This window comes from Marmota flaviventris, chromosome 13 (assembly GCF_047511675.1).
Source record: "Marmota flaviventris isolate mMarFla1 chromosome 13, mMarFla1.hap1, whole genome shotgun sequence".
Taxonomy (NCBI): Eukaryota; Metazoa; Chordata; class Mammalia; order Rodentia; family Sciuridae; genus Marmota; species Marmota flaviventris.
The window spans coordinates 28,433,843-28,449,216 of record NC_092510.1 but is presented as its reverse complement, the minus strand read 5'-3'; the positions used below and the strand labels follow the sequence as shown (position 1 = coordinate 28,449,216).

At 39.0% G+C, this 15,374-nt stretch overlaps 1 protein-coding gene across 2 annotated transcripts in view; it reads left to right on the top strand.

Moving 5' to 3' along the window:
* Pcsk5 (proprotein convertase subtilisin/kexin type 5) overlaps positions 1 to 15,374 on the top strand; it is a 434,410-nt gene that overhangs the window by 392,198 nt on the left and 26,838 nt on the right. For both annotated transcript variants that reach the window (XM_027940145.2, XM_071600559.1), the window contains 2 exons: positions 2,267 to 2,350; positions 4,134 to 4,329. In XM_027940145.2, coding sequence (XP_027795946.2) covers positions 2,267 to 2,350; positions 4,134 to 4,329 — 280 coding nt within the window. The remainder of the gene's footprint in view (positions 1 to 2,266; positions 2,351 to 4,133; positions 4,330 to 15,374) is intronic.

The window sequence follows — 15,374 nt, the reverse complement described above, 5'->3', positions numbered from 1 at the left end:
AGCTTTTAGCAGATCCTCCCCAAGGGGCAGGGTACACACCCCTATAGTGGAATATATTGGAAAATTAGGGAAAGTTATCTGTCCAAATTAAGAAGAAAACCTGCCACTCAGTATGTCAGCTTAGGCAATCATTTACATATATATGTACTTGTGTGTCTGTGTATATGTATATATATGTATTGTATATGTATATATTACTTATGTGTGTATATTAGTACATGCATATTTACATCTACATCTTCATGTCTGTCTATAGTTATATCTATATCTATCTATATTCATATCTACATCTATATCCACATATTATTACATTGGACCCTGATATCTTCTATAATGAAGCTCAGCAGCTTTTTTTTTTTTCTTTTTCCAGGAAGCAGGGCTTTATTCTGCAATATGGAGGAAACATGCTTTGCCCGCCTGCCCCAGACATAAATCATTACCACTCAGGAACTGACCAGGGGGTCCCCTTGTGGACCCCTTGCAGGGTTCTAAAGACAAACCAGAACCCGAAAATTCTTTCTTCCCATAGACATACCCGTATAATTATTTACAGAATCCACTTTTATACTGGTATCAAAAATGATACCAAAAATTTATCACTAAACTAATTTGATTATATTTTTCCCTCTTAAATTTCTTTGCTAAACATGTCTCGGTGACTTCTGCTTCTTATTTTCTTGGTGTACACTGTGTCCTTATCCTTCTTTAGGTTTTCTGCACATCTCTTGACACCTCCAGTGACTCTCTGCTCACTGAGAGACTGATTCATTCTCCAGTCTAGGCTGCAGGCCAGCTTTCTGGACCTCAGACACCTGAAGTCTGACTTTGCGGCTGCTCCTTTCTCTTCCTGGTTCCTTGTGGGGTCTGCCCCGCTTTTCTCCCTCACTTCCTCTTCTGCTGTGTGAGGCTGGGAAATCTGATTCTGTCTCAATCATAAACACAATCCTAGACATCAAGCCACACCTTCTGGTGCCACTCTGGGGATGAAATCAGAGGAGAAGGAGAGGGAAGTAAAAGGAGCTTCAGAAACAGGGTGGAACAGTGAAAACTGGGAGGGAGGAAAGGAAACCTGGGAACTACCACTCTGAGCCACTGTGTTCAGCCCTTCACACACGCTGTCTCATTCAGTTTTTACAACAATCCTATAAGGGAGGAGCCATTTTCTCTCATTTTAGAGACATGGAAAGTAGGACTCTGAGAGTTTGATTACTGTATCCATGGTTACCCTACCCGCAAGAGGCACAGCTGGGATCTGAAGGCAGGTGTGACCAGAGCCAAAACAGCCTGATTCCCAGGAAGAGAGACAGAGGAAGAAAGGAAGCGAGGAGGAGGTGGTAGAGGGGAACTATAAAATGCTAACACTTGATCAAGGGTAGAGATCACTCAGGTCACCTGTTCTAAGTTAGAATTTTTTTTTCCCAACTTTCCCCTGGGTGAGTTAGACTGATTCCTGAGCTTTAGCCAAGATCACAGTATGCATTGATTGAATAATATCAGTTAGGCTGCTCTGGGTGTCTATGAAATTGTCCCATGGAGTTGCTGAGGTGACTTCCTGGAAAAGTCTACCCATTGGATGCTCTAGGAGGGAAAGGGAAAGCAGGACATCTGGAGTATTTGTGAAGTTAATGGTGTGTGGACCTTGGACAGCCTTCAGAAAACCTGACCAACAAGATTTTGACGTTTAATAATAATTTGGGACAAATTTAAAATGAGATAAATTTAGGCTGCATTCTATGGTGGCTACTCTGAATAACACAAGGACCCAAATATTGACCAATAATGAAATCTGCTTTTCAAAAAAAAAAGGAAAGAAAAGAAAAAGAAAACATACTTTTCCATGAGAGACACAGTGAATTCATGGTGATCACCTTGGAGTGATGAGATGGGGTCAATTAAGACTCTTGGGAGGAGTGATCACCTTAGATTTGCAGGCTCACTCATGAGTGCATACACACAGGCAAATACTTCCCCATATTTTAAATATATGAAAGAAATAGTGGAGAATCCTATAAGATCCTGCATTCTCTGTCACAGTAAGTTTGCAAAGAAAGTGTCCATAATCAGTTGCCAATGAAGGAGTAAGAGGAAAAAAAAATTGAAAGTCTACATAATGGCACGTGACAGGCACCAACAGTCAGCTCATGTAAAATCAAAGAGATTTATTTTGGACTGGAAGGGAAACTAGGTTTCCCAGAAGGTCTTTTCTAACACTGTAAAACTATGAGCCTGTTCAAAGGTGAAGCCTCACTTGTTTCTTTCCCTACAGACGTTTTGAGAAAATATGAGCCTTGTCACTCTTCTTGTAAAACCTGCAATGGATCTGCAACTCTGTGCACTTCATGTCCAAAAGGTTAGTGTGGAGCACGGCAATAGTGGCAGTGGCCAAGCCAATTCACTGTCACTCCTTTATGTTGGCATCTTTGTGTATAGAGGTTTGTAGGACTTTGATCTAATCCCATCCCAAGTTCCCATCTTAGTAGCTACTATGCAAACACACAAGGGCCCAATAATCAAAACTGGCTTTCAAAGAGGAAAAAAAAAATTATTTATTTATTTATTTATTTATTTATTTATTTTTTGGGGTGGATGCTGGAAATTGAACCCTGGGCCTTATGCATGCTAGGCAAGTAGTCTTCAAACTGAGCTATATCTCCAGCCCAGAGAAAATGTTTTTTAATCCCAAAGCACAATGAAGTTATTGGTTGACTTTGCCCCACAGAATTTACTAATGGCTATGGGTAGGTACTCCATCCTCTTAAAATGCATTATCTAACTGGGCATGGTGGCAAATATCTGTAATCCCAGTGATTAGGGCTGAAGCAGGAGGATCATTCAAGTTCGAGGCCAGCTGGGCAACATAGCAAGACTGTGTCTCAAGATAAAAAGTGAAAAGGGCTGAGGATGTCGCTCAGTGGTAGAACACCCCTGGGTTCAATCGCCAGTACTGTGGGGAAAAAAGAATGACTGCCACTGTTCTTCGTTAATGATATTGAATTTAGTGATGGTGGAGGGAAGAACATGGACGTCTACATACTAGTTCAAAAAATTTTTAACTTCATTCTCTGTAAAAATATTATGAATAACATAACTGAACTAGAAGGCTATTTTATTTACATGGTACATTAACAAAAAGAACGTTATACTGCCATTAAAGTGATCATTCCTAAGGCCATGTTGGAATGTGAGTGTTAACACAGTAGTCTCCACTTATCCTCAGAGAATATACTCCAAAATTCCCAATGGGCACCTGACACTGTGGATAGTGCTGAACCCAGTATATACCATGTTTTTTCCTATATATACATTCCTATTTATTTTATAAATCAGACATAGTAAGGGATTAAAAACAGGAACTATGTTGTTAAAATCTGAAAAATTTTAACAATATGCTGTCACAAAGTTATTTAGTATTTATAAATTTTTTATTTCTGGAATTTTCCATTTAATATTTTGGACCTCAGTTAGCTTGAAGTAACTGAGGCTTTGGATGGTAAAACTGTGGTTAAGTGGGAACTACTGTAGTGAGACATGATGCAGAAGTTAAAATAATAAATGTGTCAGAACTACAACCACAGAAGATATGAAAGTGTGCATCCAAAAAAACTGGAAGAAACTTCTTGGAATTTTAGAATTGAGAGTGATTTTTAATTTTTTTTAATAATAATATCTGGGTTAATTTTTCAATTAAACATAAATAAATAGATGGATCATCCATTAAAAGGGGAAGTAATTGGAGGGACTGCCTCTGTGCTCGTGTCCCTGCAGGATGGAATGGGGGAGGCAAAAGAGGAGGCCTCATCGAGTTGTGCAAGTGTGGCTGCCTCACACCTGGAAGAGATCAGCGAGGCTGATCAGCTGGGCAGAGGGAAGCCCTGCAGTGACCTCTAATGTCCCAGAAAAGTAAAAGAAACAGCAAAAGCCTCCTTCAGTTAATTTTTTTCCTAAACATTTAACTCATCTTAGAGGATTTAGCATCACCTAAGTATTTTGGAAAACTTGAAATAAATGTTCCAAATACTTGGGCTTTGGAAAGATTAAAAAAAGCCACTTGGGTGTCAGTTCTCTCCTTGGTGAGTGCACTGCTAGGACAAATACATGATCACTCTTCTCTGCCCTCTTCCCTGGATTCCTAGGTGCCTATCTGTTGGAGCATGCCTGTGTTTCCTCCTGTCCCGAAGGCACTTGGCCCTCAGTCAAGAGTGGCAGCTGTGAGAACTGTACAGAGGATTGTGCCTCTTGCTCCGGAGCTGATCTCTGCAAAAAGTGCCAGTCTCAGCCAGAACGCCCTCTCTTCCTCCACGAAGGCAGGTGCTACTCCAGCTGCCCAGAGTAAGTTTCCCTCTTTCTTTTACTTCCTGCTTGTGCCATTCTCCACAAAACCTTAGGGTAGTTCCTTCCTGTTCACCAAAGAGCTCTCCCTTTCCCTGGTGAGAGTGCCCACATAAATGGCCTTCACTGACTGACATCACTGTTGGCCCCAGTGCTGAAACTCATGGAAAGCCAGATGCTCCTTTCTCCCCATAACTATTCTGTGCATGTATTTTAACTTTTTCAAAATACAGGTATGTATCATGCATTGCATAACAATGGGGATATGTTGGAGAAACACATCATTAAGCCATTTCATTGCTGTGCAGACACGGAAGCAGGCCCTCATACAAACCTAGATAGTAGAACCTGCCGCACATGGAGACTCTATGGCATATGCCATCATATACGAGGCCTGCCATTGACCAAAAAATCTCTATGTGGTGCATGACCAATCTTCTCCCACCTGGTATAAATGATCAAGTGTTTTCAGTTTTTTCTCTTCCCCACAGAAGCAATGCTCTTATATAAGTCTCTTAAATTTTAAAGTACATGAACTAGAGCCTGGCACAGTAGCACACAACTATTACCCCAGAGACTTGGGAGGCTAAGGCAGGGGACCTAAAGTTTGAAACCAGCCTAGGCAACTTAATGAGACCCTCAGCCATTTAGCGAGAGCCTGTCTCAAAATTTTAAAAAATAAATAGAAAGGGCTGGGGTTGTAACTCAGTGATTGAGCACCCCTGGGTTCAATCCCTAGTACTACTAAAAAATAAAATAAAATAGATGAGTTATGAATTACAGTACTAAATAAATATTAATACCTGGTTACTTTGTGTTAATTCCCATAGCTTCCTTAGTCTCCTGGTTGATAATTCCTTTAGTCTTGTGAACAAGAGTCCCACTTCCAGGATTTACCCAAAAGGGAAGTGAGTAACAAGTGGAAAGTACATCGGGAAACTTTCAGCAAGATGACTGAGACAGGGACAGGCCCTATTGTCTCACATGCCTAGTTAGGAAATCCTGTATAGCTTATTTCAGGGGCCCAAAAGATCATCAGATACCAAAGGTCTTTCTTAGCATGTCCTCTCTGGCCTACTACTCTCCTGAGCTCAGTTCGTTTGCCTTAGCTCCCCAAATCAGCAACCCACCCAGATGCAACCTAAGGCAGAAAAGAGGATGTTCGTCCTTGTTTGTCTCTTTTTAAAGAGGAAAGAAAACTTCCTCAAACTCCCCTTCCTAGTCTCATTAGTCAGAAAGCATCGTTCACACTTTCCTGAACCAATCTCTGGCAAAGAGAATGGAAGTAGTCACTGCCCACCCCTTACCCCCAGGCATACATTCCAAAACTCCCTAATGTCTGACACGGTGGCTAGCACTAAGCCCTACATATAACTGCACTGTTTTTCCTACGAATTTCTGCACACATGTATACCTAGATTAAGTTTAATTTATAAATTAGGCACAGTAAGAGATTAATATCAATAACTAATAGTAAAATAGAACAATTATAATAATACACTGTAATAAAAGTTCTGATGATATAGCCTCTCCTTCTCTGTTTCTCTCCCTTTCAAAATATCTTATTATGGGAAGTACTAGGGAATGAAATTGACCAAATTATGTTATGTGCATGTACAAATATGTCACAATAAATCTTATTATTATTATTATGCACCAATAAAAAATTCACTAAGACAAATCTTATTGTACTGTACTCATTCTTTTTTAAAAAATTTATTTGTGTTTTTGTTAGTACATTATAGTTTTACACAGTTGTAAGATTCATTATTATATATTCATAAGTGCATATAACATAATTTGCTCCATTTCAATCCCAAGTACTATTCTGTTCTCTCCTCTCCTATGTCCTCTTGATACTCTTCCTTTACTCTATTAGTGTTCCTTCTAGTATTTTATTTTTTGATTAGTGCATTATACTTATACATAAAAGTGGAATTCATTGTGATGCATTACATGCACATAGAGTAATTTGGTCAATTCCATTCCTCAATTCCTCCCCTTTGCCATCCCTCTTGCTTCCTTCTTGATCCCCTTTCTCTTCTGTACTATTCTACTTTCTATTTTCATAAGATCCCATTTTTAAAATGTATTTATTTACTCTAATTTGTTATATATGGCAGCAGAATACATTTCAATTCATTGTACACATATAGAGCACAATTTTCATATCTCTGGCTGTTGACAAAGTATAGTCACACCATTCATGTCTTCATACATGTACTTAGGATAATGATGTCCATCTCATCCCACCAGCTTTCCTACTCCCATTCCTCCTTTCTTCTCCTCCCTTCCTTTTGCCATATCTAAAGTTTCTCCATTCCTCCCATGCTCCCCCCACCCCACATCCCCATTATGGATCAGCATCCACATATCAGAGAAAACATTCGGCCTTTGGTTTTTTGGGGATTGGCTTACTTCACTTAGCATAATATTCTCCAACTTCATCCATTAACCTGTAAATGCAATGATTTTATTCTCTTTTAATGTTGAGTAATATTCCATTGTGCTTATATACCACAGTTTCTTTATCCATTCATCTACTGAAGGGCTTAAAGGTTGGTTCCACAATCTAGCTATTGGGGATTGTGCTGCTCTAAATATTGATGTGGCTGCATCACTGTAATATGCTGTTTTTAAGTCCTTTGGGTATAAACCGAGGAGTGGGATAGCTGGGTCAAATGGTGGTTCCATTCCAAGTTTCCAAGGAATATCCATACTGCTTTCCAGATTGGTTGTACCAATTTGCAGTCCCGTCAGCAGTGCATGAATGTGCCTTTTCCCCCACATCCTCACCAACACTTATTGTTGTTTGTGTTCTTAACAGCTGCCATTCTATCTGGAGTGAGATGAAATCTTAGAGTAGTTTTGATTTGCATTTTTCTAATTGCCAGAAATGTTGAACATTTTTTCATATATTTGCTGATTGATTGTGTATCATCATAAGATCCCATTTTTTAAGACTCCCCAGCTTTCACATATGAGAGAAAACATTCAACAGATGCCTATCTGAGTCTGGTTTATTAACTTATCATGATATTCTCCAGTTCCATCCATTTACCAGAAAAATGACACAATTTTATTTTTCTTTATGGCTGGGTAAAACTTCATGTGTAGATACACCACATTTTCTTTATCCCTTTGTCTACTGATGGGCAACTCAACTAGCTTCATAACTTGGCTATTGTTACGTATCACTATCTACACTCCCCCTTCTTCTTGTGTTGACATAAGATGATACAACAACACTTATGTAGTGAGCTGAAGCAAGATAAATGACAGGGCATTTATAGGCTACTACATAAGGGTTACTGCAATAGTCAATCTGATGACAAAATCTACCACTGACTAACAGGTGCGTAGCATACAGTGTGGATACTCTGAATGGAAGGATGATTTACATCCTTGGTAAGATGGAGCAGGATGGTACAAAATTTCATCATGCTACTCAGAAGGAGGTACAATTAAAATTTATGAAATGTTTATTTCTGGAACTTTCCATTTAATATTTTCGGACCATGGTTGACTATGGATAACTAGAACCTCAAAAAGTGAAGCTGTGGATAAATATGGTGGGGGGAACTACTGTATAAAGATGGCTTTGGCTGAAGATTTTTCCTGGAACACTGATGAACAGGAAGAACAGTGAGAGGGATTCAAGAAAGGAATTTGTAAAAACAACAGTGTCTGTATTAGGAATTAGAAACTTCATTGCCCTCTAATTAAAAGAATTTGAAGATAAAAACAACATCTATTTTATAATGACCTATTTGTATGCAGTCCAGAGAGAGATTCTACAGAGTACAAATATAAGTTGTGGTACTTACCCACAACAAGCATCCAGTTTAGTGTAGAAGTCAAACATATTCAATTCAACTGCACAGATATATATTTATCACCTAATAGGTGTAAGAATAGATACTGATAGAACATCAATATATCATATTGTATATGTGCAACTTAATAAAAATCAATTTTTCTATCAAGAATTGATATTGATCTTGATATTGGAAGTTAAGATTAACTGAAGGAAATCGGAGCCTACAAAAGGTTTACCATCAGTAAGGAAAATTCAATCAATGTTATACTTTCCAAGGCACTAGTTCACAAAGGATTAAGAGAGCTCCAGAGGAAAGAAATCACTTAAAGACAGATTTTTTTTCTCTTTTTGTTTTGTTTGAGTGCTTGTAATGTGTAGGCACCCTGCTAGGAGCTTCAAATGTATGCTTCTGTCAGTTCTCACAAGAAGACTCATTCAGGTGCTATTATTTTCCCCCATTTTAGAGATGAGGAAAGGAATGGCATGCCCAATAGAAGGTCAGAAGACTATTTATCCAAGTCAGCCATTGTATCCTCATTTACCTTTGCCATGGTTGGATGGACAGAGTTGTAATTATTATTTTGTATTTAATCATTAACCACCTTTTTCTGATTCTGTTCTGGATTCCTCAGATGTTCCAGGAATTGACCGTGCATTACAAGGAAGAGATGTATTTTGATTTCCTCCAAATAGCTGACCACTCAACATTTCTTTCTCCAAGTCTAGGTGGAGCCATTCTTATGAAGCAATGGGACACTGCAGATAAGCAGCATCTAATTTTTTTTATTATTATTATTTTAGCAGTAGAAAAAGCTACTACAATTCTGGGAAGCTTGAAGACTGTGAAACATAAGTGTATGCCTCCTGTTTTGAGCACAGTGATTTGATTACTGTGGGGCCCCATCTTGGTGTTTTGGGTAGAAAAACAGGGAGACGGAGTCTGTGGAACATCTAATATGCAGCTGGTTTGGGGAGGATTTGTTGCTATTTCTGCGACATCACCCTTTGGGTTTGATCCATCTTAGAACAGCAATACGACCCGTAATAGGAACATAACATCCAATAAAACAACATCCACGTGTTCAGAATTGTTTATAGATTAGCATTAGTGGTTACTGCTTTTTCAAATATGGTAGATGTTCATGAAAGAAAAAAGTTTGAGCAGTAATATCTTTTGGGTTTTTTGTTATTGTTGTTGTTGTTTTGTTTTATGGTGCTGGGAATTGAACCCAAGGATGTTCTTCCCTGAGCTACATGCCCAGCCCTTTTAATTTTAAAACAGGGTCTTGCTAAGTTACTGAGGCTGGCCTGGAAATTGTGATCCTCCTGCATTAACCTTCCAAATCTCTGGGATTATAGCACTGCACCTGGCATAACATGTGCTGTTACTGTGATTGTTTAAAAGGCAACAAAAAACTTAAGGTGTATTCAAATTCATAAAAATATAGAGATTTAAAACTCAAGTAGGAGAAAAACAGTTGTCCTTTAAGGGCTAGAAGTCACTGTCTTGGGCATCTGCAAAATACAGATGAAGTTCCAGAACTTGTGCATGACTTATAGTTATCTGGGCCAAAAACTTTCAACATGAAGTACTTTGAATTTAGCAATTTAATACCTATGGCCATTCCTTATCAAAAGAAACATGTATCTTCTTAGATTAAAAAATAGGGGCTGGGATTGTGGCTCAGCAGTAGAGAGCGCGCCTAGCACGGGCGGGACCTGGGTTCGATCCTCAGCACTACATAAAAATAAAGGCATTGTGTTGTGTCCATCTACACCTAAAAAATAAATATAAAAAAATAGTGAAATTATACTGTATATCTGTAATCCCAGCTATCTGTCTGAGACAAGAAGATTGTGAATTTGAGGCCAGCCTGGGTAATTTAACATGACCCCATCTGAAAATAAAATTTTAAGAGGGATGGGAATGTAGCTTTGCAGTATAGCACTCTATGTTCAATACCCATACCCCACCTCCAACAAACACCAAGTGAAATAAAATATTAACCAAAATATTGTGTAAATGCCAAGAGAGGACAAAAGAACAGATAGCTGGGAGATCTCTAGAGAAGGCTGCTTTTAGCAAAGTGGTTTCTGAAAAATACCTCTTAAAAGCTTATGTCCACACAAAATTCTGCACGTAGATAATGATAGAAACTTTATTCATAATCACCAAAATTTGGAAGCAAACAAGAGCCCTATAGTAGCCATGATTATCAATTTTTCATCATTATAACAAAATGCCTGAGAAAACCACCTTATAAAGAGTAAGGTTTTATTTTGGCCCACAATCTTAGAGGATCTACTTCATGACTGGTTGGCTCCATTGTTTTGTGTCTGTGGTGAGGAACTCATCATGGCAGGAATACATGTTGGAAAGAAATTAATGAGCTCATCACCAAGAAGCAAAGGAAAGAAAAGGAAGAACTGGGTTCCACAATCCCTTTTGAAAGCACAACCCAATACCTCACAGACATTTAAGATCTAAACTATAGCCATAGATCAATGGATAAATTAATGGGCATTCAGTGTTAAAAGAAAAACTGAGCCACATTTAAATGTTAACAAATTTATTTGAGCATTCAGTGATTTGTGAACTAGCACCAAACTGCAAGTGGTTTAATACCCCCCGGGGGGCGGGAATAAGAGAGGAAACTTTTATAGGACGTTTGCAGAAGTAAGACAAAGAAACTGTGTTAGATTGGTAAAGTGGAGGTTAGTTGGTGGTTTCTGATTGGCTAAACCTAAGTTTCCTTTTACTGCTTACCTTGAGTTTCAGTTTGCTTATGTGGTATCCAAGGCATCGGAGCCATCCCAGCCTAATGGCCTAAGTTGTTTTTAACACAAGACAATGGAATAAATGAACTACAAAGCCATGAAAAGACAAGGAGGAAAGCTAGATGCACATCATGAAATGTAAGAAGCCAATCTGAAAATGTTCCCTCCTGTGTGATTTCAACTATGGAACATTCTGAACAGACAAAACTGTGGACAGTAGAAGAGAACAGGGGTATTCAGAGGTTGGTGGGGAGGGTGAGATGACTCGGCAGAGTACAGAAAGTTTTTAGGGCATTGAAATTTTTGTGTGATACTATAGTGATGGATATATTCGTTATAATTTGTCAAAGTCCATAGAATGCACAACACCACGAGTGAACCTTGACATAGACTGTGGACCCTGGGTGATACTGAGTGTCAGTGCAGATTGACCAATAGTATCATGTGCATGTACCTGGTAGAGGATGTTGATAATGGAGGAGGCTGTGCATGTGTGGAGCAGAGAGCATGTGCAAATCTCTGTAACTTCCTCTCAAATTTGCTATGAATCTACAACTGTTCTAAAAGATAAAATTTTAAAAAGAAAGAAAGAAAACCTGTGATATTCCCAAGAGTTCTTAATATTCACTTTTTAAAATTTGTTTAGTTGTTAATGGACACAATACCTTTATTTTTATTTATTTTTTTAATATGGTGCTGAGGATTGAATTCAGTGCCTCACATATGCTAGGCAAGTGCTCTACCACTGAGCCACAAACCCAGCCCACTTATTTTTCATTTAATAGTGATCTTCAATAGATTTCTTTTCCCTTGTTCCTTGAGTCCTTGTCTTTGATTTCAGCATTCATCCAACATCCTCTGAATCTCATAAGAAGAGTTGGAAGGTTTCTTCATGCTGTATCTCTTCAGTTTCTTTATCAGAATTGCTCTTCTTTAATGTCTAGGTATTCTTCAGTATCTGCAGAGGATTGGTTCCACCCCTCACAGATACCAAAGTCTTCAGTTGCTCAAGTTCCTGATGTAAAATGACCTATTTGCATATAACCTATGCACATCCCCCAGTATAATTCATATCATCTCTAGATTACAGATAATACCTAATCTCAATGCAAACACCATGTAAACAGTTATTATACTGCACTGTGTAGGAAACAATGACAAAGAAAAACGTCTGTGTGTTTTATAGTAAATCTAACTATATAGTACATGATCCACTGTTGGTTGAATCTCAGATGCAAAACCTGCCTCTATAAACAGTCAACTCATCAGGCATGGTGGTGCACACCTGTAATTCCAGCAACTTGGGAGGCTGAGGCAGGAGGATCACAAATGTAAGGCCAGCCTCAATAACTTACCAAGACCCTGTCTCAAAATTTAAAAAAAAAAAAAAAATTGAAGGGCTGGGGGTATAGCTCTGTGGTACAGCACCTCTGGGTTAAATCCCCAGTACCATTAAAAAAGAAGAAGAAGAAGAAGAAGAAGAGGAGGAGGAGGAGGAGGAGGAGAAGGAGAAGGAGAAGGAGAAGGAAAAAGTCAACTACATTTCCTGGAGGTCTTGGCCTGGACTAGTATTCAAAATTCCCTGGAAGTTGGTTTGACATCACATGGCCCAAAGCCTTCATGTTCTGCATACACAGTTCATACTTCTGGTGTGGCCCGTCCCACATTGAATCACCTAACAATGACACTCCTTGAGATTAGTTGCAGAGAAAGTCTAGTGCTTTCTGTGACCCCAAATTCCTTACTGTACATATGGGAACAATTAATATGTCAAATGTTCATTCAGGTAAAAGATGTGATATCTGGAGGCTGAGGCAAGAAGATCTCAAGTTCAAAGCCAACCTCAGCAATTTAGTGAGGTCCTAAGCAACTCAGCAAGACCCTGTCTCTAAATAAGAATATTTTTTTAAAAGGGCAGGGAATATGGTTCAGTGGTTAAGCACCCCTGAGTTCAATCCCCAATACCAAAAGAAAGAAAGAAAAAGCTGTGATATCTGAAAATGCATTAAATTTCTTGAACTTCAAATTTTTTCAAATCTAAACTCTCAGTGATCATATAATGCATTTCTATCTATCATGTTGTCAAATGTATTGTTTTGTTTTTGTTTTTGTTTTATGAGGTGGTGACTTGGGGGTGCTTTACCCCTGAGCTATATCCCCAGCCCTTTTTATAATTTTTGAGACAGGATCTTGATAAGTTGCCAAGATTGGCCTCAAACTTGCAATCTTCTGCCTTAGTCTCCCAAGTAGCTGGGATTACAAGTGTATGCCACCATGCCCAGCTGTTAAATTTATTTTTAAGAGAGACTTGGTCTCTCTTAAACAATGACTTGCTGGTCATTGTTTTCCATCATATTTTTTTAAAAAAGCTAAAAATACTAATATGTAAAGAAGCCTGATCTTAGCTTCCCTCTGGATAGTATTGAGTTCCTCTTCTTCTACCTGCTTCCTTCTCTCATTTTTCTTTCTTAAAATCACATTTAATATGGCTTTCATTCATTCCCATCTTATTTCTTCCCAACACGCAGAATACAATTTTGTTTACTGAATGAATACAATAAGTGACTGAGAACAATTCAATATATCTGAGTTAATTAATTTAAAAATCAAGTGCTAGGTACAGTGGTGCAGGCCTATAATCCCAGTGGCTCAGGAGATGGAGGCAGAAGGATTGTGAGTTCAAAGCCAGCCTCAGCAATTTCTCGAGGCCCTAAGCAACTCAGTGAGACCCTGTCTCTAAATAGGCAAAAAAGGGCTGGGGGTGTGGCTTAGTGGTTAAGTGCCCCTGAGTTCAATTCCTGGTACCTGCCCCCCAAAAAAGTAAAAATGCCATATAAGAGGGAGTCCTTCCGTGGCATCAGGATTAAAGAAGACTCTGGTGCATTGAGTTGTTGTCTGCATTTCTTCACCTCTTGTACATCCCACCACCACCATACCTATAACTTTGCAGTTAACTCCCACTAGAGGCAGAATGGACTTCACTCCCCTGCCCAGGGCTTTGGCCTGGTATATGTGACTTGCTTTGGCCTGTGCTGTTAGCAGAAGAGAGACAGAGGCTCACATTGTGCCTGTCCTCTTGTGCTTCTATCTTAGCTATGAGAAGAGCATGCCTCAGTGGTACCCAGGAGAATGCAGGGATGTGGAGACATGGCCAAGGGTGCAGCTGGGAGCCCTGCCCGCCTGGACCTGCTCCCCGCATATAGTGACAACTTAGAGATTGCTGCTCTAAGCTGAGGAGTTGTTTTGTTTGTTTGTTTGTTTTTTGGTACTAGGGATTGAACCTAGGAGTGCTTAACCATGGAGCCACATCCAGGGTCCTTTTTTGTATTTTATTGAGAGACAGGATCTCACTGACTTGCTAAATGCCTCACTAAATTGCTGAGGCTGGCTTTGAAATCTTGATCCTCCTGCCTTGGCCTCCCAAGTCACTGGGATTACAGGCGAGCACCACCTGGCCTGGCTAGCTGAGGAGTTTTGAGTTGAGGCAAATTATTCCCCAGCACTATCACAGCCCTACCTAGTCCCAGGATAATTATGGGAGATGGTTGAAATTGGTATCTATAGTTCCGTTTTCTCCCAGCTGGTTTATTATCATCCTCTTCCACAAGTTCCAGCTTTTCCTTTCCAAGAAACAGTATCTATATTTCTCTTTTTTCCCAAAGCCATTTGAGAGGGTTGGGGTTTCATATTTGCCGTGTTCACTCACCAGTGAGTGATTTCGATAATGTGTTAGGTGAGTCATTCAGAGACACTCTACATGCAGATGCCACCTGGAAGGAAGTCTGCTGTACAAAGACTGCAATAACACGTACTGAAAATATATTTAGTGTCGTGTGTGAGTGTTCTATGCATGCCTTTGAAAGAAACCGTCGGAGGTCAGCTGAGAGTGTCAAAAGAAAAAGGGATTCCAATTTTATAGGGCTTTAACCTTTATTGAGCTTTCTGAAAATATTTTTTTTAATTTATTAAATGTTTAAAAGAAGGTTAAATTGAATAAATTTATTTTCTACTGTAAAGTAAGTCTCTAGGCAAAAAAAAAAAGAAAGAAAAAAGAAAAAGTAATGATAATCGGGATAAAGCAGGAAATCAGAAGATGACTAAATTATGTATAAACAACCACTGTACATTAACAAACCAAATTCATAAAGATCAGATCTATCCTTTTCCTTTGATTTTTCTATGGTTTCTTTTCACATTTCCTTATGGATTATTTTTTTTCTTCCTTCCTCCCTCCCCTCCTTCCTTCCTTCATTTTATTTGTTTGTTTGTTTGTTTATATATACCAGGGATTGAACCCAGGGATGTTTAACCACTGAGCTGTATCTCTGGCCCTTTTTAATTTTGAGACAAGGTCTTGTTAAGTTGCTTAGGGCCTTGCTAAATTGCTGAGTCTGGCTTTGAACTTGAGATCCTCCTGCCTTAGCCTCCCAAGCTGCTGGGATTACTG